This window comes from Thamnophis sirtalis, unplaced genomic scaffold (genome assembly GCF_051295495.1).
Source record: "Thamnophis sirtalis isolate CommonGarterSnake01/CBP01778 unplaced genomic scaffold, rThaSir2_p1.2 scaffold_11, whole genome shotgun sequence".
NCBI lineage: Eukaryota > Metazoa > Chordata > Lepidosauria > Squamata > Natricidae > Thamnophis > Thamnophis sirtalis.
In genome coordinates this window covers 46,225,239-46,251,303 of record NW_028261391.1, presented here as the reverse complement: position 1 = coordinate 46,251,303, position 26,065 = coordinate 46,225,239, and the positions used below count along the sequence as shown (strand labels likewise).

The 26,065-nt window shown below is 41.4% G+C and overlaps 1 protein-coding gene across 2 annotated transcripts; it reads left to right on the top strand.

Moving 5' to 3' along the window:
• Positions 1 to 1,383: 1,383 nt before the first annotated feature.
• Positions 1,384 to 24,485, top strand: TLX1 (T cell leukemia homeobox 1). Of its 2 annotated transcripts, none has more exons than XM_087724956.1 (3): positions 1,384 to 1,867; positions 6,665 to 6,866; positions 23,036 to 24,485. In XM_087724956.1, the coding sequence occupies exons 1-3, from the start codon at positions 1,384 to 1,386 to the stop codon at positions 23,256 to 23,258; spliced, it is 909 nt and encodes a 302-aa protein (XP_087581082.1). In that variant the 3' UTR covers positions 23,259 to 24,485. The 2 variants fall into 2 exon arrangements, with proteins under 2 accessions (XP_087581082.1, XP_087581081.1); XM_087724955.1 differs by having other exon boundaries at positions 6,629 to 6,866.
• Positions 24,486 to 26,065: the final 1,580 nt, after the last annotated feature.

The window sequence follows — 26,065 nt, the reverse complement described above, 5'->3', positions numbered from 1 at the left end:
CTATTACTAGGTTGGGTAGTTAATGTCATTAATGGAGAGTTTATATTCTCTGCCTTTGAGTAGACACACAAACCTTTCCTAATCAGACCAGAAGAGATTAGCAGGATTATGTAAATAGGAGATCGCTACCAAATTTGCTTTCCTCTTCTCTCTTTGCCCCGTTCCCCCCCCCCTATAATCTTTGCGAATGAAGATGGGGATTATAAATAGTAGTAATCTTTTGGCCCGTTACATTTTTTTACAGAAAAAAACATTCAATATGGTACTTCTTATGGTCAGCACAACTTTGTGAAATTTCTTCTATCCTTAATATTTTGATATCTATTTTCTCCCTTCCGAAGAGTCAAAATATTAAGAGGGTATTTCCACCTTTTTCTTTTAGCTAAAAGTGGGGCTTTGATGAATGAGGTGAGGGCAAAAAGTGCTGATATGTTCAAAGCATACCCATTTCTATAGAAATTTGTCCCCAAAACTTCTGAAAATACTGTATTTTAGAAAGATTCAATCCATTAAAAGAAAATGGCTCTATTCTATAGGGACTAGTCTAGGCAGCAGCCAGGAGTCAACAGTAAATTGAAGGCTCACATGGAGGATATACACTACTCTTGCCCAGTATTGAGGACACTTAATGATAAGCGTTTCTAGCCCAAATTAAATTCAGCGACGGTGATTGTGATCTTTTAGACTTCAGGATTCTCCCTAATCAGTGTGGGTCGAAAAGAAAAAAAAAAAGGGAAAGGAAAGGTTGAAGATAATTGGTAAAGAGGGTAAGTACAAGACAACAGCTACAACGAAATAATTCTTTTTTGTTTTTTTTACAGGACCGAACACACGTGGCGCTCAAAGGTTCAAAACACCGGAGCAAACGCTTCAGAGGCAACAGTTTCCGCGGGGAATTAGAACAGAGAGCCTTGCAGTTTCGCTGCCCACCCGGACCTCGCTTTCCACGCACGATCGGCTGATTTGCTACTGCCGGGCTCCCCGGTTAGATTTTTGCTGGGGGGAAGCTCCTTGCCCCCTGTCTCTTTTTCTCCCTCCTCGCTTCTCGGGGCTCCACCAATGGGGGAGCAGGGCCTAGCAGCGCCAGGCTTTGGGCCAACATGATTGATGCCCTCGGAAAGAGGCGAGAGAGGGAGCCCACGGGCGCGCATGTTCCCCCTCCCCACCCTCTCTCCTCCTCCTCCTCCTCCTCTCCCCGCTTTTCCTTCCTCCGCTTCCGGCCGTCTTTTTACCTCTTCGGGAGCAAGTGAAGCGAGACCAGAAAAGCTGCGCGTATTTTTTAAAAATCTCTAGCACTGAATCAGGAGGAGGAGGTGGCGGCGGTGGTGGCGGTGGAGGAGGAGGGGGGGCAGTCACCCTCTTTGGGGTGGCTCTCGGCCCAGCATGGATCACTTAGGGGCGCACCACCTCCACCAGAGCCACGCCGAGCCCATTAGCTTTGGAATCGACCAGATCCTGAACAACCCGGACCAAGGCAGCTGCATGATCTCCAACGCGCGGCTCCAGGACGCGGCGGACTACGGCCTGGGAGGATGTGTGGTGAGCAGCGCCTACAACCCCATGAGTGGCCACTACGGCTCGGCCCCCGGCGGTGGAGGGTCTTCCTCCGCCGGGGGCTACAGTAACGGCGGCGCCTGCAGCATGGCTTCGCTGGCGGGCTCCTACAACCTCAACGTCGGGGTCGGGGCCATGAACGGAAATAGCCTCAACGCGGCCGGGGGCGTGATCCGAGTGCCGGCACACCGACCCATGGCCGGCGGCGTCCCCCAGCCACTCCCCACTGCCGTGCCCACCGTGAACAACCTGACGGGGCTGACCTTCCCCTGGATGGAGAGCAACAGGCGCTACACCAAGGACCGCTTCACGGGTGAGTGAGAGGCTCCGGGGCTCTTTCCGCCCCGCGCGAGTTGCCGGCGCCTTCCAACACTGTCTCCCCACGGTCTCCCCGCTCCTGCCTCCGCAAGCCAGTTGGCTGGATAGCCTCCCACTCCTGCCCTCCAGCGAGAGAATCTCGGCCGTGCTCGCATTCGATTTGCAACCGCTTTAATTGAATCGATTGGGTTGATTTATAAACTGCGTTGACGGATGTGCTTTTAGCTGTAGGGCCCGAAAGAGCAGCGATGCCAGAAATTCAGAAGGCTAAACATCTAGTAGCAAGCGTTTCCTAATACTTTTCATGGCGACTTGATTATCCTTCTTAAATTAACGATATTTTTATAGTATACTTAGTACTAGCTTTCACATTGATTAAAACTTCTACGGAAGGGATACCATACCATCTTTCTGAAGCTCTTACCACTTCTCTCAGAAGCTCAAATCGGCGGGCAAATAATCTCTTTGCCTAGCCTTTATGCAACTTTTAGAAACATTTAAACATTCAATTTTATTTTCTTGGGTCAAGCATGTTGTTTCAACATTTTTAAATTAAACCATGTTCCCGCCAACCTAGGTTCTTTTCCAATTTTCTATACTTCGTTCACGAATAGATATATTTGCCCACCTCAATTCCTCTCGTAAAACGCGTCCGCCAAGGGTAACGACATCTCTTAGGAACATTACAGATATGGCTAGAATCTATACTATACTACTATAATAACCCTATAGCAATCACTATCATCCACAACATCATTATCTCTCTGTATGCCTATGTAATTATACACATACTTATGTACGCAGAGAGACCTACCGTTATCAAACGATTTCATAGATATAGTTCATCAACTTTTGTTAGTATATAATAGTCCAAGTTGGAAAATAACTAGGTTTTTAAAAACGTACCATAACTAGAATTTCAAAACTTAGAAATTGTAAATTGACCAAATAATGCGTCTGTCTACATATTTCCTGATCAGGTTTATTCTGCGTAATTGTATGCATCCCTCACGATTACTGTTATAAATTATGGAGCGTGGGAATACGGATTAAAATATACATTTAAAAGAATTGTATCTTTCAGCCAGACGGTGCAGAAATGATATTAATACCGGTAGCGCTGAAAGGAAGACGGCCAGAAAATGATCTATAGTTGAGTCCAAGAAACCCTATGCCGTTTTCTCCCCTCCGGCCAGGTTCATCTTTTCCTAGAAGTATGGGGTATGCATGACCCCAAAATTGGCACCTACATTATTCGACGTGCCTTAAAGGGGTCAGGGGAGGGGGAGAAGAGAGAAAACAAAATGTCAATTCGTTGCTTAATGGCAGATCTATTGGAAGATAAATCTTAGCAATCAAATGCTCTTTCCGAATCGCCCAGATTTACGCTCATCCCGCCCCTCCCTGCAATCAGGCTGCCACGAACAATAATGGTAATTATATTTCAATTTTAATTTAAACGGCGAGCTCCGACCTTCATCAATAAAGGCTCCCATTATCTGACGCTTAGGAGCAGGATAAGACGTCCAGTCCCCAGGGCTAGCCCTTTACCTGGCTTCCAGCCGGGGCGGGGAAATTATTACCGTACATGCAGATTAGAGTAATGGTGGCTGCGATGTCCCCGGCAAAACGAACGGGCAGATCGAGGCTGTGGCGGCGCGGTTCTTTGCTGTGACACTCTTACTCTGACGGGAGCCCCGCGGCGTTCAGTGACAGCAACGCCCGGCCTGCACATTGTAGATCCAACCGGGAGCCATTATCACTGAACAAGGGCAGCCAATTTCGGACTAGACGCGGCCAGGAAGGAGGAAAAAATTTCCCTTCGGTTGTAGGCACCCGCTCTCGCAGGATGGGACGCGGCCCGGTCGGAGCAAAGAGGCCTGTAATGCGAGTTGCGCTGAGTTTTGAATTGCCCGCCACGCCTCAGTTTCTATGGGAGTTGGTTGCTTTTACTTGAATGGCGGAGAGAAATCGTAAAGACCCGCGGAAGCTGAGGAGAAGGGAGAGCGGCGCTTTTTGGCAGGGCTGGTAGTGTCTTGAAGCAGCTTAACCCGAAGACGCGACGACCCAGGCGGCCGCTTTATTTATTTCGCCTGGCCGTCGCCAGACTGAGGGTCTCTAGACCTACTTGCTGGATTACCTCCGGCCAATTAGTAAGGCCGGACTAGAGGCTTTTCTTTCGAAATTTCCACTCGCGAGGGCGCAGCCGCAGCTGAGGCCTAACCGTCCGAAAAAGCCCTCGCCCGGGTTTCTTCCCTGCCGAGGGGCTGCTGCAAATGAGGCCGGGCGGTTTTAGTTGGGAACAAATCATCCTCCGGCCCGTCCTCGTCGGGCTTTATATATTTTATATATAAGAGAATTTTTTGATCCCGAGTCTCAATTCGTTTTTCGGAAAGAAGAGATTTTGTTCTTACTACAGAGGCCTAACCTTGGCCTTTTTTCCCCTCGTCGCTCTTTCGCCGAGGGCCTTTACTAGGGAAATGCGAGCCCTATTGGCGTGGGGAGCGAAAGCTGCGCGGAGCTACTTGTGGCAAAAATCAGCCTCGGCACCGCCGAACAAGGTGCGTAGAATTTCCCTCCCTCCCTTGTTCGGTTCGGGAAACTGCTGAACTTTACGGAGAGCACAGGGCCCAGATCAGGCGGACTCAGAGAGATCTCAGGTGAGGTAACGGGATGTTGCTGGTAAATTAACCAAAAGTCAGTTTTGGGATTATTTACTGTGTTCTTAAATGGATTTGCTGCCACTAAACGAGATACAAACAAAATCAAGTATCTAGGAGAGTTGGCGATAGATTGCAGTGATATTCTATTTTAAACATTATTGTCACCTTCCTTCTATTTCTTCCCCCAGTTTCCAGCTAAACTTTTCTGTGGCATCTGATTAGTATCTTTCCAGCAAATGCTCAGCCTTAGAGAGAGGGGAAGAGGGTACAGGTAGATAACACCCCACCCCCCATTTGAAAAAATACATGTACCAAAATAAAATCCCTGCAACTGCTTTATCAACATCCCTGTTGCTGTTGTTGGTGATTTTAGTGTCCATAATAAAACTATAAACATCTATTTAACCTAGGAAGATTTTGGAAAATAGTTTTTTTAATTACAGCTGTAACAAGTGAAATATATTCTTAGAGAAATTTAAAAAGAGCCTTCTTTAATCACAAGGGGGGACTTATTTAAGGCCCAAAGGACCCAATACTGTAAAAATAATTTCCTCATGTGCAGAATCATTATGTAAAGCCATATAGCTAAAACCAAACACTACAATTGTAGTAGATAGTACAATTATCCTGATAAGCTTCAATCCAACAATGCTACAAAATGTATAACAAGTCATATTTCCTAGATTTAAAATTAAAGCCATAAATGAAGGAAATTCCAGAGATTGTCAAAGTAACTCAGAGCAATTATATCTAGAATAATTCTTGGAAAGCATTCCTGTGCTGCTCCTTTCCCTTCCTGCTTTCATTAATAACATTTTTCTTAGCTTTATAAGTTAAAACATTTTCCTTAGTTTTATGATTTACACTTTACATTTCTTGGGAATGTATTTAAGTGAGTGAGGTTGGGAGACAAATATATTTAAGATTATAAACAAAGTAGCCAAATATATATTCCCATCAACATTATTTCAATTGGTAATTGCATGGACATTTATGAATAAATCAAATATTAAAAGCATATTTTGATAGAGAGAGATGCATCTCAGTTCCATACACATTTATAAATAATTGTGTCCACTGTAATTGCATGCGAATTATGTGACATACAGTGTCAGTTCCATGGAGTTCAGTGGCACTTAATTCTGAAAAACTGGACTCATCTTTAGCATCGGAGTCAGCCCAATGCATATTTCCTTAGACATAATCCCAATATTTAAAAAGCTGTTTTCATTCGTATGAAGGGTACTGTAATTTACAGGCTATACAATACACATCTTTTTATCCAGAGAGAATGGCTCAAAATTCAGAAAAAACTGTCTGTTTAATTAGGTTTATTTTGAGTTAACTCCTGTCGATTTTTCTGAGAGTACGAACTTTACTGGGGTTATGAACTTACTGGGGTTATGAACATCAGTAAAAACAATCAACAAAATAAAAAATGCTTACAAATGAAAATGAAAGTGTACTTTGATGATTACATAACTACTATGTAATCTACTACTATGGATATAAATAATAGGGAAGGGTTTCAAGATCTCTTTTGTTCCAAAGTCTTAAAAAACAGGAATTCCATAATGCTCTTATTAAAAGCTGCAGAAGTCTGAAGCTTTATTTTTACATACTTTCTCCCAGATAGCATTCAAATGATTGGGCTATACATGTACAGTCCCTACTCCTAGCTTGCAAGGTAGATTTGGCGCTCTAAACAAGGATTTCTCCCCTCCCCATTTCTGCCCCCTGCCCGCTTCGTATATACCCTTCAAGTGCTCCTCTGCCACAGAGCTCGCTTCTTGCAGAGAGTCTGGTGCCTCCATATTGGGATGCACCTGGGGACATGGGAAAGCTCCTCCACAGCAGCCCATGAATAAAGAAATATTGGGGGGGGGGGTTCCAAAACAGATTTGTGCTTGGAAATGCAAAGAGGAGATTGTGAGCTCTGTGACCAAGCCTTCTCTGTGCCTTCCTACTTCTCTGTTTGATTCTTGGTGTGTGTCTTTCTGTCTCTCCTCTGCCGCTGCTCTGTGGAGTCCTTCCTGATCATGTCACCGCTTGCTTCTTTGCCCCCCCCCCGCCCGTCCTGTCTCCCCCTCCAGTGGCCCTCTCACCGTTCACTGTAACACGCCGTATAGGTCACCCCTACCAGAACCGGACACCCCCCAAGAAGAAGAAACCACGCACCTCCTTCACCCGTCTGCAGATCTGTGAACTGGAAAAGCGCTTCCATCGACAGAAGTACCTGGCCTCAGCCGAGAGGGCGGCTTTAGCCAAGGCTCTGAAAATGACTGATGCCCAAGTCAAGACCTGGTTCCAGAACCGGAGAACAAAATGGAGGTAAGCACACCAAGCAAGTGAGCTGTTGCTACTGTTGCTGTGCTGGAACACGTTTTTCATTCACTGGACTAGGTCACCTCTTGGGCCATCAAGACCAAACTCTCTACAAACCTCCAGTATGTTTTTCCCCTAAAACTTTTCAGTGGGAGATCTGGTCTGCCAAATGTGAAGTAGATCCCCAAGGATCTACTAGGCACAGATCCAATCATTCTTGGAAGAAGTTGGTCCCGTTGGGAGTCATTCAGGAATCAAAGAATTTGTTTGGGTTCCTGTTTAAAAGTTCTTTGTAGGAGGCTTCCTCCAAATGCTTAGCAAACGGAGTAGTGGAGCTCGTGGTAAATATGTGTCTTGCAATTTTAGTATATCTAGAGGGAAATTGATGAATGGTGTGCAGTTTTAATGTCAAAGGGATTGAGAGTTGTATCAGAATTCAGATTTTTTTTGTATTTGACTATTGATCCTAACGCTCAATCCGATATCTAATATTTATTTAATTTCATATATATCACTAAGTGTTCATACTTCTTTTTGAATGTGTCCCTTTATATGTAATACGTAAGACATTTTTACTATGTTTACCTGATTCACCCTCTTCTTCTCCTCCAATTAATGTACGTTATCTACTGCAAGCTAGCTTTTTCTTATTTCTGGGTAAAGGAGCCTCTTTGCTTTGAGATCTCTGATTAGTCAAAGTTAGTCTAATATTTAAATTAGTGTCTCTGTGTCTTATTTACTCCATTTTCCCCAAAACATAACCGGTAGATGGGTTAGATATAAATTCCCATAATTCCTAGTTGGGAATGGAATTGGGAATGGAGTCCATCATCTTTAACCATTGAGATACATGTACAGGACTTCCCGTCCATCATGTGACTTTTGTTGTGGTGAAAAATATTTCAATCAGCATACATTAGCTGCTATCTCCCATTTGTTTTGCTTTGGAAGCCAGCAATCTTTCTGATCTATTTTAAGCTTGGAACAGATGATTTGAAAACTGATTGGTTAAAGCTGAGTCTTGGTTTATTGGCTGATGGACTGGAAATGGTGGGGAGGGGCTGGTTCCTGTGAGTTGCCATTCAAAATGAAGACAGCCAGGTTTGTTGTGGAAAGACAGTTTCCGTTGCTAGAGCTACAGGAGAAACAAACCAAGGAAAACTTTTGCATGGTGAGGTCTGATGCATCCGGTCTTCCGTCTTTGGAAACAAGCAAGGGATTTCAGGCCGTACTGTATGTACAATCTCTCATTTTGGGTGACTCTTCACCCATCTTATGAGCAGAATAGAGGTGGGGCTACCATCACCCACAGCAGAATCCCAAGCCATTCCCTTTGCTGTCTATGACTCAGCAACAGATTGGAGGGAGGTGACTAGAAGTGGCTTAACCCATAAGTGTTCTCTATTTTGAGGTGGCGCAGTGGTTAGAGTGCAGTACTGCAGGCTATTTCAGTTGATTACTAGCTGCAGTTCGGCAGTTCAAATCTCACCGGCTCAAGGTTGACTCATCCTTCCAAGGTGGGTAAAATGAGGACTCAGATTGTTGGGGGGCAATATGCTGACTCTGTAAACCGCTTAGAGAGGGCTGTAAAAGCACTATGAAGTGGTATATAAGTCTAAGTGCTATTGCTATTTCTAGAAATGTTGTCTTTAAAATATCAGATAAGCTGCTCCAACATTTTTTGTTCCTTGTTATACTTTTGATCTATAAGTTGTCTAGGCAGGTGTTATCATTGCTTCAAATATTGTTCCTGGGAACCCACAGGATTCAAACAATATGAGAGGTTTGCACTGAGCACCCCACAGGTATTGAGGGCAAAATTTCGTTGTTGGGATTGATCTAGAACTGGAGAGGTGAGCTTTCTATTGCTAGGACTGATACAAACTGTGTGGGCAGCAGAGGAGAGAGAATTTTCATGGCAGCTAGAGCAGGGATGTCAAACTTGTTTCTTCATGTTGTTGTCACGTGATGTATCATGACATTTCCCCCCTTCGCTAAAATGGGGGTGGATATGGCCAGTGCATGACACATCTGGCCTGCGGACCGCAAGTTTCATACTTCTGACCGAGGCTTCCCAAGAGCCTGAAGCAAACTCCTTGTCCTGACAAAAACCCCATTTATTAATTTATTGTGATTTCTGCTGATTCACATCTAGCAAAGTCTTTCAAGGGAGGATGTACAGTCACAGACCTCATCTTGCTTGGAGAGCTGGCAGGCCAATAGCTGCAAAACTTGGCAAGGAGTCTTGGAGAGCCACGAACCAATTAAGCAAACTAATTGTCTCCTGCAAACTCCACTCCCCTTTCGCTCCTCTTTTATTTCCTCTGGGAGGGGCCATTTATCGTCCACCTCTGCCTTACTCCTAAGTCGACCCCTCTTCTTTATCTGTTCTCTTCGTATGGCAACTCTGCTCATGCACACACTGGGAACAGGCTCCAGCTGTTTGTCTGCCTCACTGATGTCTGACTCTGAAGGCAGCTGATAAATGGCATACAGCTCTGGACCCCTCATCAGAGCCTTCCCCAGACTCCAGGACTGGCCCATGTTCCTTCCCAACCTCCTCACTGTTCAAATCTGCTGCCAGCTGCACTGGCTGCTGGTGGGCCACAACAGACACCTCTGAGCTAGAGACACCTAGTAGCTAACCTTTATTAAAACAGCTTCCTGAATAGATGAACTAGATAGGATTGAACAGAGTCCCTTGAAAGAATAACTCAATGACGAGCATCGAGCGGATGTCAAGTGGGTGAGTGAGCGTTAAGCGGGTGGGCGGGGCGAGTAAGCAAGCAGCAAGCAGGTGGGTGGAGTGAAAGATTGGTGACTGGCTGACTGGGAGGGGGGCAGGGCCAGCCAGAGGTCACTACTGGTTTGGGGAACCAGGCCAAATTTCCCCTATTGGTTCACTCGAACCGATGCGAACCAGCTGAATACCACTTCTGCTTGAAATTCATAAAGTTCCTAGTGGTTTTATTATAAAAAATCTTCCAGACACCTACCATGAAGCCAGATATTAACATTCTGCTTGAAAATAACTACAGTTTTGGGAGGCAAACAAGCTATTCTCCCATCTAAAATTTTAAACAGATAGTTTGTCTTTACCTGGACTTAGGGAGGCAATATAGGTAGCATAATAGTAATCATATCGTCACTGCAAATGAATGCCAGTTATCTAGGGATACAAATATTAACAAATAGAATCTTTTTTTTAAAAAAAAGCTACAACCAAACAAACTTAAAATACTCAGTGCATTTTAAAATATATTTCAAATATATATTCAATTTGCAAATACACTCCAAATTAAAAAACCTTATATTTTTTTATCTTTATTAAGATAATGTATACACTAATACACTAATATGTTATACATATACATGTACATACTAATAAAAATCATGATACAATATAAATGAAAGGAAAAAGAATAAAGCAGAGCAAGTGAATAAGTACAAGACGTAAATAGTGGAAAGAAAAGGAAAGGAAAAAAAAAACACATCCAGGTTTGGCTTGCAATTTACTTCATAACAGTTACAAATTTTTCATCCATCCTTCCTCTCTATAGTTACATCGTATTTCCCTTCTCATATTTTTTCCTTTTCTAATAATCAAATCCATACATCATCAGTTCATTTTTTTCCATTTTCAGCAGAATGTCTACAAAGCTTTCCAGTCACTAATAAATGTATTTGTCTTCTTTCTAATTAAACAAGTCAATATTGCATTTTTGCAAGTTTTGTCATCTTCACCAGTCATTGCTGTTATGAGTATGTCAGAATCTTTGTGTCTTTGTACATATTGTAGTCTTTCTGTTGTTACAAAGGAAACAATTTTCTGGGAGTTTCTTCAAGTCCCCCCCCCCCCCCAAATCATGTCTCCTGTGTATTAATCTTTAAAATTCTTTCCATTATTGTATGTATTTGAACCCAAATTTTTCTAATTCTTTTACAAGTAAATTATGCATGGTAAAATAACCGTTCATGTTTTTCATATTTTCCAAACAAACCAGAAGTATCTTTATACCTCTTGGTTCTAGTATCCTACACCAGCAGTACATCATTTTAGAAAAATTACCTTCCCTTCCATAATATTTTTCTGACTAACTATAGCTAACTATGTAGTAATCAATGCAAGAATACTGTTTCCTGCTGTTGGGAGGAAGTACTTCTACATAATGGTAGCAGGAGTGGGTTCTGGCAGGCACTACTGCCAGTTCGGACATGTGCATGCCGCACTCGCTTGATGTGCGCTGTGTGTGCATGTGCAGTACAATAAAAATGCTTCTGAAGGGAGCCGAGGTGGCACAGTGGTTAAACGCAGCACTGCAGGCTACTTCAGCTGACTGCAGTTCTGCAGTTTGGCTGTTCAAATCTCACCGGCTCAGGGTTGACTCAGCCTTCCATCCTTCCGAGGTGGGTAAAATGAGGACCCGGATTGTTGTTGGGGGCAATATGCTGACTCTGTAAACGGCTTAGAGAGGGCTGAAAGCCCTATGAAGCGGTATATAAGTCTAACTGCTATTGCTATTGCTATTCTGCGCAGAAGCAAAAAAACAAGATGGCGGCACCTACGGCGCTGCCCAGAAAACCAGTTTGGGGGCGTGGCAGGCTTGGGTCACGGCTGGTTCCAGTGACCCAGGTCATCAAACCACTACTGGTTTGGCTGAACAGGTCCGAACCGGTAGGAACCCTCCACTAAATGGTAGTTTGGGTAAAGACATTCAACTTTCACAGCTCAGTCATGTCCTATGCACTGCTGCTTTTGTGCTGGAATGCAGCCAATATAATAATAAAGAATGTGAATTGTAAGGAGAGTTGATGATTTGTCTAAAAATGAGAATATTTAAATAGATGTTTAAATATTTAGTAGTTGACATTACAGTATCTCCTTTTTTATGCCCATAATTTATGCCCATAATTGATCATTGGAAGAATTCATGGTCCCAGATGTTATAATTCCATTTGAAATACAGCATGTTAAACTTTTCTATTAATCAGTGTCTCACAGATATCTGGAGCTATATAAATAGGCCCCCTATTTAGTTAGCAGACTTAATAATAGGAACATTTTGAATCTCTCTCTCTCTCTCTCTCTCTCTCTCTCTCTCTCTCTCTCTCTCCTCCCTCCCTCCCTCCCTCCCTCCCTCCCTCCCTCCCTCCCTCCCTCCCTCCCTCTCTCTCTCTCTCTCTTATTCATTTTTGTAAGAGCAGTAAAACGTTATAAACAGGGCATTTGTGTTATTGGCATATAATCATGAATGAAGAATACATTTCTGTTTTTTTAATATGATGTGCCCATCTGTAATTTCACTATAAGCTGTCTTATACTATAAATGTCTCCTGAAAATGTTATTAAGGCTGCAATCCTATGCCAATGTATATAGGAATAAGCCCCACTGAATAAGTAACACCTATTTCTAAATAAGCATGTGTCACATAATAATAAGCTTAAATTATATATACAGAGAAATGCATATTGTAAAAGAGCCAGGAAAGGTGTTAAAGTAAGAAGAGGCCCAGGCTTGTGTCTGACCCCAGGCATGAAAGCTCGCTGGATGACTTTGTGCCATTTATTGCCCATCATTCTAACTGTCTCCATTGGACTGCTGTTGGGAAAATAGGCAAAAGGAGTGTAAACTGATGGAAAAGCAGAATTCAATATAAAATAATTAAATTAATTATTGCAAGTAGAGATTGAGGGCAGAATTGATATTGAGTTTTGTAGGCTCAAAGGGCTTTAAATCTCAATTTTAGCAATTGGTGTTGAAGTGTGCCTTCTCATAATGCTTTAAATAGACAACATATTCAGGCCCCAGAGACATTTTTTTTCTCAGCCCAAGAATCTAATACTTTCCTTATATGTGGGTTTCAGTTCCCAGAATTCCTCAAATAGCATGTTTTCTGCTGAGAATTCTGGGAATTTTCTAACACCCAGGTTGGAGAAAGATGATATCTTTGGTAGATCTTGGAAGTTTCCTTTTGAAATGAAAAAGGGAATAGTCTTCACTTATAAAATAGCCTTTACCTATAATGTCACCATTATGAACTGTTCTTGACTTCGCTAAATATCAATCATCACTAGTATGTTGCCATACAGAATCATCCAAAAAGCCAAGGATTTCAGCCTATCTGAAAGCTGGCAAGAAAAAAGAACTTTGCACACTTGCTACCAGCAAAGCCTAAGTTATACATAACCAAGATAAAGGAAAAGACTGCCAGGAAAATTATTGCAAGGAAAGAGACTGGGACCTGGTTGGTATAAATAATCAGTCCAGTTCTGCCAGAGACCAAGAATGGGAAACCGCAAGAATGCATTACTTGAGCTCTGTTTATAAATTTACTTTTTTCAGTGGATTGTGGAACTATATGAAAGACAATTATTATTGCAGAAATCGCTACACAGAACTTTGAATACTTTATTCTCAAATAGGATTGTACTGTCTTTACAATTGTAGTATAACACATCTTTAACACTGCATATCCAGTATTGGATATCTCTTGGTTTGCCCCTATCATGCTGCTGTTATATGAGCAGCTACTCCCTCCCTCTTTCTTTCCAGTTTACAATTCAAAGTGGGGCTCAACATTACACAACAGCATGTTATTTGTGGGATTGCCTCTTCATGAGGAACCTGTCTGGCCCATCAGGTTATTTAGGATGGGCATCTTCCAGGTCCGTTCCCTTAAAGGGTGCCTTCTAGTGGGATTTTAGAAGCAACAGCAAAAGTACTTACATTTATGTACCACTTCACAGTGCTTTACAGCTCTCTCTAAGCGGTTTACAGAGTCAGCATATTGCCCCCAACAATCTGAGTCCTCATTTTATTGATCTTGGCAGGATGGAAGTCTGAGTCAACCTTGAGCCTCAAACTGCCAAACTGCCAAATTGGAAGCAACCGGCAGTCAGCAGAAGTAGCCTGCAGTTCTACATTCTAACCACTGCAGCTCTTACCTGTGTCCCTTGAAAAATAATCCTCCCTCTATATTTCCTTGGGCAATTTTTAAAAAAAAATCTCAAATAGCTTGCTTATCTTATAAAGATATCAGATGTAGCACAAGTGTAATCCAGAGACAGCATGCCCAGATGTGACCCAGAGACAGTTCGCCTTCTATGGTTGCAAAGTTTTCTAGAATATTTGGTTCCTTTCCCTGCAGTTTGTGGGTTTGTGAGGATTTTAAGGAATAAAATAGAAGCCAGTGATGGCTAATCTTTTTGTCTTTGGGTGCCAAAAATGCAAGGGAATGCATGCGATAGTGCCTGCACATGCTGGCACCCATAATGCAAAGTACACCCCCACATGCACATGCGTGCACACACACCCCACACTCACTCCCACATGCGCCACACTGCTCGCCTCTGAGCTGAGCTTGGTATTTCCTCCGGGGGAGGCGGGGCAGGTTGTTTCTGCCCTCCCCAGGCTCCAGGAAAGCCTCTGGAGCCTGGGGATCAGTGATGGGTTTCAAACATTTTTAGAACCTCTTATGTAGGTGTGGCCTGCTTTGTGGGAGTGGCTTGCCGGCCATGTGACAGGGTGGGACTGGCTTGCCGGCCATGTGATCAGGTGGGAGTGGCTTGCCGGCCATGTGACTGGGTGGGCGTGGCCAACTTGTAAAATGTGGTGAAACTCACTTAACAACGCTCTTGCTTAGCAACCGAAATATTGGCTCAGGAATTCTGGCATTGAAGTGTGCAAGTCTTAAAGCTGTCAAGTTACAAGACCCTTGCACCCCTAACCCTTTAGGGAAAAAAACCCAGGGATATTCAAACTTGACAGCTTTAAGACTTGTTGACTTCAACTCTCAGAATTCCTCCTCTTGCTCTTCATCGTGATGATGTGCGGACGGGCGGGGGGAGGGAGCTGGAACCGATTCTAAACGGCACTGTAGATTTGTGGAACCTCTTCTATAGAAGCGGTTAGAACTGGCAGGAACCCACCCCTGCTGAGAATGGTGAAAAAGGGGCCCAATGGGCCAACCGGAAGTTTGGAAACAATCCGTTTCCAGCTTCCAGGGGGAGCCGTTTTTGCTTTCCCCAGGCTCTAGAGCCTTTCCTGGACCACGAGGAGGGCAAAAAATGGGCCCAATGAGGCTTTCCTGAAGCCTAATGAGGGCGAAAATTGCTTCCCCCAATCCGGAAGGCTGAAAATCAGCCGGCATGCATGCTGGAGCTGAGGGCTCACATGCCGGCAGATATGGCTCCGGGTGCCACCTGTGACACACGTGCCACAGGTTCGCCATCACGGCCTTAAGCTTTTCTGATACTTATGAACCCTCCTTTAAGAATGGGCCCTACCCAGCAATGCACAACCTGGAAAGGCTTATGGTTAACAGAAGTAACAGGGCATCAGAAGAGTTCAAAGTGCAGCACTACTAATTTTGTCTTTAAAATAATAACTTAGTGAAGCAGGTTGGATTGGGAAAGAGTAATTGGCCCAAATTACCCCGTGACCTCATTGGTCCAGTAAGGACATGAAACTGGGTCTCATCAGTCCAGTACATGTGGCCTCACTTATAACTCCCTTGTTTAGCAACCGTTTGAAGTTGCAACAGTATAAAAAAATCAGATTTATGATCAATCTTTGCATATTTGACTGTTGCAACATCCTATAGTTTCAGGACTACAGGGCGGGGCATAACCTTTTCCTAGGGGGTCACAGCAACACTTGTAATAACAACACAAATAATTCATACACCATTCGAAAGCCCATCAAAAACTGAGTTTATTGACACGATTTAATAGTCAGTATGACCACCATTAGCCCTTCGAACAGCATTCAAACGAGGTGGATAAGAACACAACAAATCTTCAAACAGTTCCGTTCGATTTTCCAGATTTTTCAACACAGTTTCCAAATTCATTCTCAAAGTTTCAACCGAAACAAATTTAACATTTAATAGCTCATTCAATTCAGTTTTTTATGGGCTTTAAAATGAGGTGTCGCGGAAGTTGTAAACTGCTGTCGATCTTGCTGTGACCCCCTAGGAAAAGGTTATGCCCCGCCCTGGAAAATCTGGAAAATCGAACGGAACTGTTTGAAGATTTGTTGTGTTCTTATCCACCTCGTTTGAATGCTGTTCGAAGGGCTAATGGTGGTCATACTGACTATTAAATCGTGTCAATAAACTCAGTTTTTGATGGGCTTTCGAATGGTGTATGAATTATTTGTGTTGTTATTACAAGTGTTGCTGTGACCCCCTAGGAAAAGGTTATGCCCCGCCCTGTACTATTCAGGCATTTTGTAGCTGGCATGGCATGCATTAAGGACCATTACACGTGATTGCTAGTTGTGTGCTTCCCAGTCGGCTTGTGTCAAGCAGAGTTAATGGAAAATGCGGAAATAAAATCATAAGTTGTGGTTACATGATGTTTTGCTTAAAGACTATGGTGATTCACTTAATAACTGAATGGGTAGTAAGGTCATAAGATTTTTGTCTTAGCAGCTGCAGTTTAGCAGCTGCAGATTAGCAACAGAACTTCTGGTCCCAATTTTGACAGCTAAGCAAGGACTTCCTGTATTCTAATGCACCAGGGTTTATTTCAGAGTAGGTGTGCACAGAATTTCATTCTTTTTGTAATTAACATTTGGTGGACTGTACTCAGAAGCAAATATTTCTTTTTTTGACAATGTTTCCAAGGTCCCAGTGCAGTCTGGATGGAACTTCTCCCATGAGACATTTCTTCTCAGTGCCAGGAAAGCTTTACTTGAATTTGCATATTTGCAATTAAGGCAATGAAGGTCTGGCTGAAGAGCTGTAACTAAGCTGTTTTCTATTGCAGTCTTGAAACAAATTGAGGTGGGACACGGTGCTTACTTTATTCTTTCCCTCCTCCCACCCACCCCCACCCTGCATAAAGCCTGGCTTTGTTTTTTTGTTCGTTAACAAATTACTGCTTTCTCTGCCAAGTGAACAACTTGGCTAACTGAGAAAAATATTCCATACTGAAATTAATAAATCTGTTTTCACTAATTACAAACCCAGCTAAACAGCAACAGAAGAGGCCGGGTTACATTTCTCTGAGTCAAAACAATATTAAATATGCATCAGGAGTAAATTTGTAGTGGAAAGAAAATGGTATTTTTTATTCATGCACTTTTGTTTTGTTAGAGATTGAGCAGAATATGGTTTTAGAATCCTTTTCCCAGTACACATACAGACCCTCACCCAGTGCATTTGTAGACACACCCATATACAAAGGGCTTAATTTAGAACATATTGCTTTATATGAAAAATTAACACATATTTAAACTATTTATTCTAAACATCCCCTTCAAGAATTATTGGATCAAGCCTCCCATCCTTCTCAATCATTGCAAATGCTGAGAACTGTGGTTCTCTCTCTCTCTCTCTCTCTCTCTCTCTCTCTCTCTCTCTCTCTCTCTCTCTCTCTCTCTCTCTCTCTCTCTCTCTCTCTCCTCCCTCCCTCCCTCCCTCCCTCCCTCCCTCCCTCCCTCTCTCCCACTCCCTCTCTCCCTCCCTCTCCCCCTCCCTCTCTCTCTCTCTCTCTCTCTCTCCCCACCTTATTATATTAAGATGGGGTATTTTTAGAGCATGACTGTTAAATGAGTCACATGTACCTATGACTATTCAGCACCCTAAAACAAATAAAAAGAAACTACATTATGTCCTAGGGTACGGTATACAAGTCTTTCACAATATAGTGGGGCAAAAAAGTATTTAGTCAGCCACCAATTGTGCAAGTTCCCCCACTTAAAAAGATGAGAGAGGCCTGTAATTGACATCATACTATGTCAACTATGAGAGACAAAATGAGAAAACAAATCCAGACAATCACATTGTCTGATGTGGAAAGAATCTTTTTGCAAATTATGGTGGACCAAATAAGTATTTGGTCACCTACAAACAAGCAAGATTTCTGGCTCTCACAGACCTGTAAACTTCTTTAAGAGGCTCCTCTGTCCTCCACTCATTACCTGTATTAATGGCACCTGTTTGAACTTGTTAGCAGTATAAAAGACTCCTGTCCACAACCTCAAGCAGTCACACTCCAAACTCCACTATGGCGAAGACCAAAGAGCTGTCGAAGGACGCCAGAAACAAAATTGTAGACCTGCACCAGGCTGGGAAGGCTGAATCTGCAATAGGCAAGCAGCTTGGTGTGAAGAAATCAACTGTGGGAGCAATCATTAGAAAATGGAAGACATACAAGACCACTGATAATCTCCCTCGATCTGGGGCTCCATGCAAGATCTCACCCCGTGGGATCAAAATAATCACAAGAATGGTGAGCAAAAATCCCAGAACCACACGGGGGGACCTAGTGAATGACCTGCAGAGAGCTGGGACCAACGTAACAAAGGCTACCATCAGTAACACACTACGCTACCAGGGACTCACATCCTGCAGTGTCCCCCTGCTTAAGCCACTACATGTCCGGGGCCGTCTGAAGTTTGCTAGAGAGCATTTGGGTGATCCAGAAGAGGATTGGGAGAATGTCATATGGTCAGATGAAACCAAAGTAGAACTGTTTGTTAGAAAAACAACTCGTCGTGTTTGGAGGAGAGAGAATGCTGAGTTGCATCTAAAGAACATCATACCTACTGTGAAGCACGGGGGTGGCAACATCATGCTTTGGGGCTGTTCCTCTGCAAAGGGACCAGGATGACTGATCCATGTACAGGAAAGAATGAATGGGGCCATGTATCGTGAGATTTTGAGTACAAACCTCCTTCCATCAGCAAGGGCATTGAAGATGAAACGTGGCTGGGTCTTTCAGCATGACAGTGATCCCAAACACACCGCCTGGGCAACGAAGGAGTTGCTTCATAAGAAGCATTTCAAGGTCCTGGAGTGGCCTAGCCAGTCTCTAGATCTCAACCCCCTAGAAAACCTCGGAGGGAGTTGAAAGTCCGTGTTGCCCAGCAACAGCCTCAAAACATCACTGCTCTAGAGGAGATCTGCATGGAGGAATGGGCTAACATAACAGCAACAGTATGTGCCAACCTTGTGAAGACTTACAGAAAACATTTGACCTCTGTCATTGCCAACAAAGGATATATAACAAAGTATTGAAATGAACTTTTGATATTGACCAAATACTTATTTTCCACCATAATTTGCAACTTCTTTCCAAATCAGGCAATGTGATTGTCTGGATTTGTTTTCTCATTTTGTCTTGCATAGTTGAGGTCTACCTATGATGTCAACTACAGGCCTCTCTCATCTTTTTAAGTGGGAGAACTTGCACAATTGGTGGCTGACTAAATACTTTTTTGCCTCACGGTACATGTCTTCAGTTTTGTGTTAATCAACTCGAAGGAGTCTTTTACAGTTATGTGTGTATGTAAACATTCCACATCTATAGCATCTAATTGCTCATCTATCCCAAGCTGTTGCACATTTATTTCAGCATGCATTTTTTTAAAAATTCTGGTACTTTCTTATCTAGGGATGTAGGTATATTCTTTCTCTCAAGTTTTGACTGCTGCAGTGCCTTGGAGGGATTGAAGAGCCCTGGTGGCGCAGTGGTTAGAATGCAGTACTGCAGGCTAACTCACTGCTCACTCCAGGAATTGGATTCTGAACTTTCAAGGTCGGTAAAGTGAGGACCCAGATTGTTGGGGACAAGATGCTGACTGTAAGCTACTTAGAGACAGCTATAAGGCACTATGAAAGGGTATATAACTCTAAGTGCTATTGCTGTTGGGTAACATTAACTCACTTGCTCTCAGAGAGGAGCGCTATTCATGGTTGTAATTTCAAATCTGCCAAGGAGATCTGACATATTTTTAATAGGCAATTGATGGTTGTACTGTTAATACAGAAATGTTGGTCATGACCTAGTAAAAGTTAAGTATTTGAGGCCACAATGAATTCATAAGATCAGATTATATACCTGCCTTGAAATCAGATTGATCTAAATGCTGTACTGTATTAAAGCTATTTGTGTCTAGGCCTTGCATATATATTTTTTGCATTTCCTCTTAGGTGTAATCTCCTGTAAGATATAGTGATATTAATGGAGCATTTTTGTGCAAAAGGGCACAGTTTAGATCTAAACATAAAACATTCTCAGAAAGAGAGAAGTAAACTTCTCAAATATAGGTGGTCCTTGACTTACAACCACAGTTGAGGCCAAAATGTCCATTGCTAAGCAAGAAGTTTTTAAGTGAGTTGAATCCCATTTTATGACCTTTTTTTGCCACAGTTAGTAAGCGAATCACTGCAGATGTTAAGCTGTTAAGCAAATCTGGCTTCTCCCATTGTTTTTGCTTGTTGGAAGCCAGTTGGGAAAGTTATAGATGGTGATCATATGATCTCAGGATAGTACAACTGTCATAAATACATGCCAGTTGCCATGTGCCAAATTGTAATCATGTGACTATGAGGATGCTACAGTGGTGGTGAGTGGGAAAACTGGTCATAAATCACTTTTTAAGTGACATTCTAACTTTGAACAGTCATTAAATGAATGGTCATGAGGACTACCTGTAAGACAGAAATATCGTTTCTTTTTCCCATCTCCACTCTTCTTGAAAAGTATTGAAGTTTTTAAATTAATAAGTTCTCTGTGCTTTAAGGAGTTAAACCTGCATTATGTACCACATTTCATGACTCTCCTTTTTGATAATTGTTTCAATAATCTTCCCAGATCCAATGGAATCAAACTAAACCAATATTCCAGGTAGAAATTGTTTTATATTATGACTAAAAGTCTGACTGTTTGTGAACTGCAGCAATGGAAGGAGATCAATATCAATAAAGATAATAAAAAGGAATCTCCTAGAGTTTCATTATAAAATGATTTTCAAAACAGTTTATTACCAAGTAAAGAAAAGAGGAAATTAATAGTTTGATGGACAGTAAATCAGTCTCCTCCTAATTCCAATCAGAATGACTTTTTTTTTTTTAAAAAAAAGGTATTGATTCTTGGAAATATTAACATTTGGGGGATTTCACCAGAATTTTGAACAGTGGAATGCTATTCTAAGAAAGGTCTTATTAGTTAGCTTGTTGGCTTTAGCTTTGATGGAATTTGCTACATAATATGGGCCCCAGATTACTGGTTTCTGGCCTAGCTCAACATGTTGGGAGACATGCTGATTCACTTCTTTGTGTATTATTTCACTTCTGAAATTTCTAAGTCTAAGTCAAAGCAAAATGTTTTAGGGAAATTAGGGAGTAAGCAGTGGTGGGTTTGTACCGGTTTTACTACTGGTTCGCTTGTGTGTGCACTCTCTCTCTCTCATGCATGTGTGACACTTCTGCACATGCGCAGAAGTGTCGGGATGGGTGGATGGAGCCTCCCGCCGCTGCCACTACCAGTTCGGCCAAACTGGGCCGAACCAGGAACAACCCTCCTCTTGGAGTAAGGGTGGTTTCAACCTGTGGTGATAACTGCAGATGTTCGTATGAAAGGGTGAAAAGTCAAATCTTTCCTGATATTAGCATTCTCATCTGAAATCTTTTGAGTTTGGCATTCTTGCCCCAAATCTCCGAAGTATTTCAGATGGGAACAGTAACGATTTATAAAATTTGGTGAACTTTTCAGATATTAAAATAACATATCAAATGTATTTATTTTTAAGAGTCTATATGGTCACTAAGAGCCAACAACAATTTGATGCCATATAATCACTATAAACAGGTAATCCATAATATTTTTCTGGGTTTCTGTTTTTAAAAGACAGTTAAGAGTATTGTAGCATTTATTTTAAAATACCACAGTTCTATTGTAAGCTTATCAAAGCAGAGTACTTGATGCATCTGATGACAGTAGCTCCAAAAAGCCTGAAGTCTTCCCTTTCCTGTTTGAATATTGCTACTTAAGAGATAATTTCTAAAATCCAGAATCAATTCCTTATTAATCAGATTTAGGATAAAGTGATTGTGAAAGAAAGAAAGAGAGATGAATGCAAATAATTTCTAACTTGTCTTAAAAGTAACTTCAATTCATTCTTCTGGTAGAAAAGCAGGATCTGGCACATGCCAGATCATAGCACTAAGTTACAAAACTGGAAAGAGAACTGCTAACACCTTTCATACTTCTTCCTATTCTGACAGTTTTCTTGTAAACTCCTTCATTTTTCTGCCTCTCTCGGGTTTTTTTCCTTGGTCCCTTCTTTTCCCTTGTCCCCCCCCCTCCCTCCGCATAAGTAGCTTCTTATGGACTTCTTTGTCCTTTTGATTATTTCATAGTCCTTAAATAAAGTAGAATTAAGGGAAGTTATTTGGAGCAAAAAAGTTGAAAGGTGTTATGTATCTCTTTGGGAATCATACTGTGGCATGAGATAAATTCTTGTGAATTGAGTGGCACCAACTTTAGTTTATAGTGGACTCTTTGGGTTCTTTGATGCTCTCTCAGCTTGATTGTTTTGTTGTAGACTTTCATTACCATGATGTTATCTACTTGGGTAATGAAATGTCTTCAAGCAAACAACCAAGCTCAGAGAGCACCCAGAACCCAACAGAGTCCATTATGAGCCACAAATATTATCTTCTTTTATCTATTTTTATATTTTGTTTTCATCTTCAATGCTTCTGATTATGACATGATTTTAGATCCTGTTAGTTGCTACAAGTGGTGGATGTGGACTAGTTTAGTGTATAAATTTTCAAAGGGTTTGAAGTGTTCTGTGTAATTGTGGTACAGTTTTAAAACAAGAGGCATTCTTTTAATGAATATGAATTAAAACATTCAGTAGATGGAGCAATTTTTAGAATCTGCAACTTGTTTTTCACATTTTCCACTCACATAAATTGTAAGGAGAAAATAATCAGATTCACACCATCACACACACATACAGCTGATCCCTCATAATTCTAAAATCTAACATTAACCAAATGACATTAGTAATTAATGGATAGATGCAGGTAGTAGAACAGAATGTGCTGCTTCAGACAACACAAAGTTAGTGTATGCCACTAGGATGGTCAATCATTTAGATGGTTTCAAAGAAGGGCTAGGTCTTTTAAGGGGTGCTCCCTTTGATTGTTCCATGGATTCTCCATGCTCAATTATTTACTATAATTGGGCAGCAGGTTGCCTTAAATGTGACTTTTCATTTTGGCTATAATGGAAAGGAAAAAAATCCTTGAGCATAAGAATGTTCCAAAAGATGGGAAGACGCTGTGGTAAAATGGAATGGGAGTTAACTTTTACAAGTAAGAGACATCTGTTGTCCTGCTGAAACTTGACATACTCCGTGCATTTCTCTTAGGCGGCAAACTGCAGAAGAACGGGAAGCAGAGCGACAGCAAGCCAATCGCATCCTCATGCAGCTCCAGCAAGAGGCCTTCCAGAAAACCATCAATCAGCCCATCCAAGCAGACCCAATCTGTGTTCACAATTCCTCCCTCTTTGCCCTCCAGAACCTTCAGCCATGGTCAGATGACACTTCCAAGATTACCAGCGTTACTTCTGTGGCCTCTTCCTGTGAGTGAAATCTGAACTTTGCCTATGCATGGACTCTTGTATTACAGAGTGGCTGGCCTTATTCAGCATCATCCGTAGAAGACACGGTTACCTATGAATGAGCCAGTGGCAACAACCAGACAATGTCCCCTTGCTAGCCAAGGCTCCGAAAGGTCATACAGTGCTGGTCTAGTGGAGAGTTCTAATAAAAGGCAACACTTTCCTTCTTTCTTCTTCATCATCATCATCACCATCACTACCGTATCACCATCTTCTTGAAAAGGGTGATATTGGAACAATCGAAAACTCTTTCAGAGAGAAAACAACACAAGGTTCTTCCTTTGACCCATTTTCAAGAAACAACTGCTAGTATATCATTTTATCTGCTGACAACACAGGAGTTGTTCTCCCATGTAAGTATTGCAGGCTGATCATTTCAAGAAAAAAACACAATTGCAATCTGAAAGAAGAATAAGAACTTTTTTAAAACAATAGCTGCGTCTCCTGCTGGTGCCCTTTTGTTAAAAGACATTTAGATTTTACAAATAAATAAAATCTCGCTCCTTTTTCTTTTGTTTTTTCCAAGATGAACTCTTTGGGCTTTTCTTGATTTATTTCATTTCGTTCCGCTGAAGGAATGTTGATACTAGAATGACTGAAAAATGCAAAGCTTGCCTCATAAACTCTTGTGTTGAAGCTGAAATCAGTTTCACAGCTACCACAGACTCTGCATTGATCAACTTATATTTTAATAACACTGAGGCATCTGTGGCATTTTGCAGGTGTAATGCAGTTTTACTTGATAGATTATTTTGGTATTGTTGATGATATTGTTCAATATTTTATTTACTTTTGCTCAAGAAGTCAGCTCCACAAAAGAGAGGATGGGAACCAAGCAGAACATCCTTCTCTTTCTATTTCTTGACCAGTAATTCACAATTTTCTTATTATTGTATTGAGAAAAAGCTTGTGATTAAGCACTTCTTACAGCAAATTCCAAGAAGATACAAAATATCTAAAATATATAGGTTTTTTTTTTAGTTACTTTTTAACCTATGCATCATTTATATTTAAAATGAGATGGTACACACAGCCAATTTATCAAAAAGAAATATTTTAGTGAGTTTCTGAGATGCATTCTTTGGTTTGTTTTTAAGTTATGCACTTATAAGAAGGTTTCTCTTTTGTGTAATCATTTTCTAAAGTGTTTGTGTAATTTATGTGGAAAAATGAATAAAAGGGGCAAAGTATTAGTCTCAATTATTAGAAATAACTTTTTAAAAATGATATTTCTTCACCTGACTTTTGTGTTGATTTTTCTAGAGGAATATAGTTTCAAAGATAAAACAGTAGCTGCCCAAAAAACCTACTTTGAGCTATGATAGAGAGGAGAATCTCTACGGTTTTTTTTGGTTTTGTTTTCTTCTGTATCCTAACAGCCATGAATATAAGTATATTCTTAATTTCAAGCATAAAACTTGAAAAATAAGTAAGGCTATGAACACACAGAGGGAGGTGGTGGCTCAGTGGCTAAGACGCTGAGCTTGTTGATCAGAAAGTTCGTCAGTTCAGTGATTCGAATCCCTATCGCCGCATAACGGAGTGACCTCCTGTTACTTGTCCCAGCTTCTGCCAACCTAGCAGTTTGAAAACATGTAAAAATGCAAGTAGAAAAATGTGGATCACTTTGGTGGGAAGGTAATAGCATTCTGTGCACCTTTGTCATTTAGTCATGCCGGCCACATGACCACGGAGACGTCTTCGGACAGCACTAGCTCTTCGGCTTTGAAACACAGATGAGCACTGCCCCTTAAGAGTCAAACGACTAGCACGTACTGTATATGCGAGGGGTATTTTTATCTTTATAAACACACACAGTCCATCCAACCAGTTTTCCCCACTTTGGGATCTTCAAGAAGTGCTAAACTATCATCTCTTTTCTAGCATATTTGGAGATTTTTGAATTATAAAATATATTTAAATATTAAATATTAAACAATAGGCAAACTTAAATCCGAATGCTGTAGTCTATTTATGACTAATTTTTAAGAACTGTAACTTCTGTTGTTTGTAATGAAAAGGTAATCTTACATTAAAACAGAATGATGATTCTGTTTGTGTTCACATAAACCAGTGTTTCTCAACCTTGGCAACTTGAAGATGTCTGGACTTCAACTCCCAGAATTCCCCAGCCAGCATTCGCTGGCTGGGGAATTTTGGGAGTTGAAGTCCAGACATCTTCAAGTAGCCAAGGTTGAGAAACACTGACATAAACAATGAACAAGCATTAATATAAACAAATGAAGAAGCCGAAAAACTTACCGCAGCACAAATTCCAGCAGCTCAAAAATGCTCCAAGAATTGTCCCCATGAATGACAGGCAGATTAAGCCCAGAGGAGGCTCATCAACTTCCAAAACGTATTGTTTTTATATAAAGCCGCCTCCCCGCATATTAAATTATTTTTGTTTTCCTGGCATCATACCTTAGTATAAATGCCTGGTTTTTATTTTTAATTTTTTTCACTTTATTAAATGTTATTAATTTATTTATTAGCTACAAACAGCCATAACAATAAAAACATAATAGGGGCTCCACAGACACAGGAATTAATGTTTGTAATAAATAATCTAACAAGCACAGGTTTGAATATCAAGCACCATTAGATATTAAAGTGTTGCTTGGAATCACACCTTTGAAGGGATTTAACCTTTAAGGAAAACAGCCATCTTCATAGCCTTATCTGGAATATCACCATGTCTTCATACAATGTATTAAACCCTAAATAAATCTGATAAACAAAACACTAGTTTTGTGTTCCCACAACATGTTAAGCC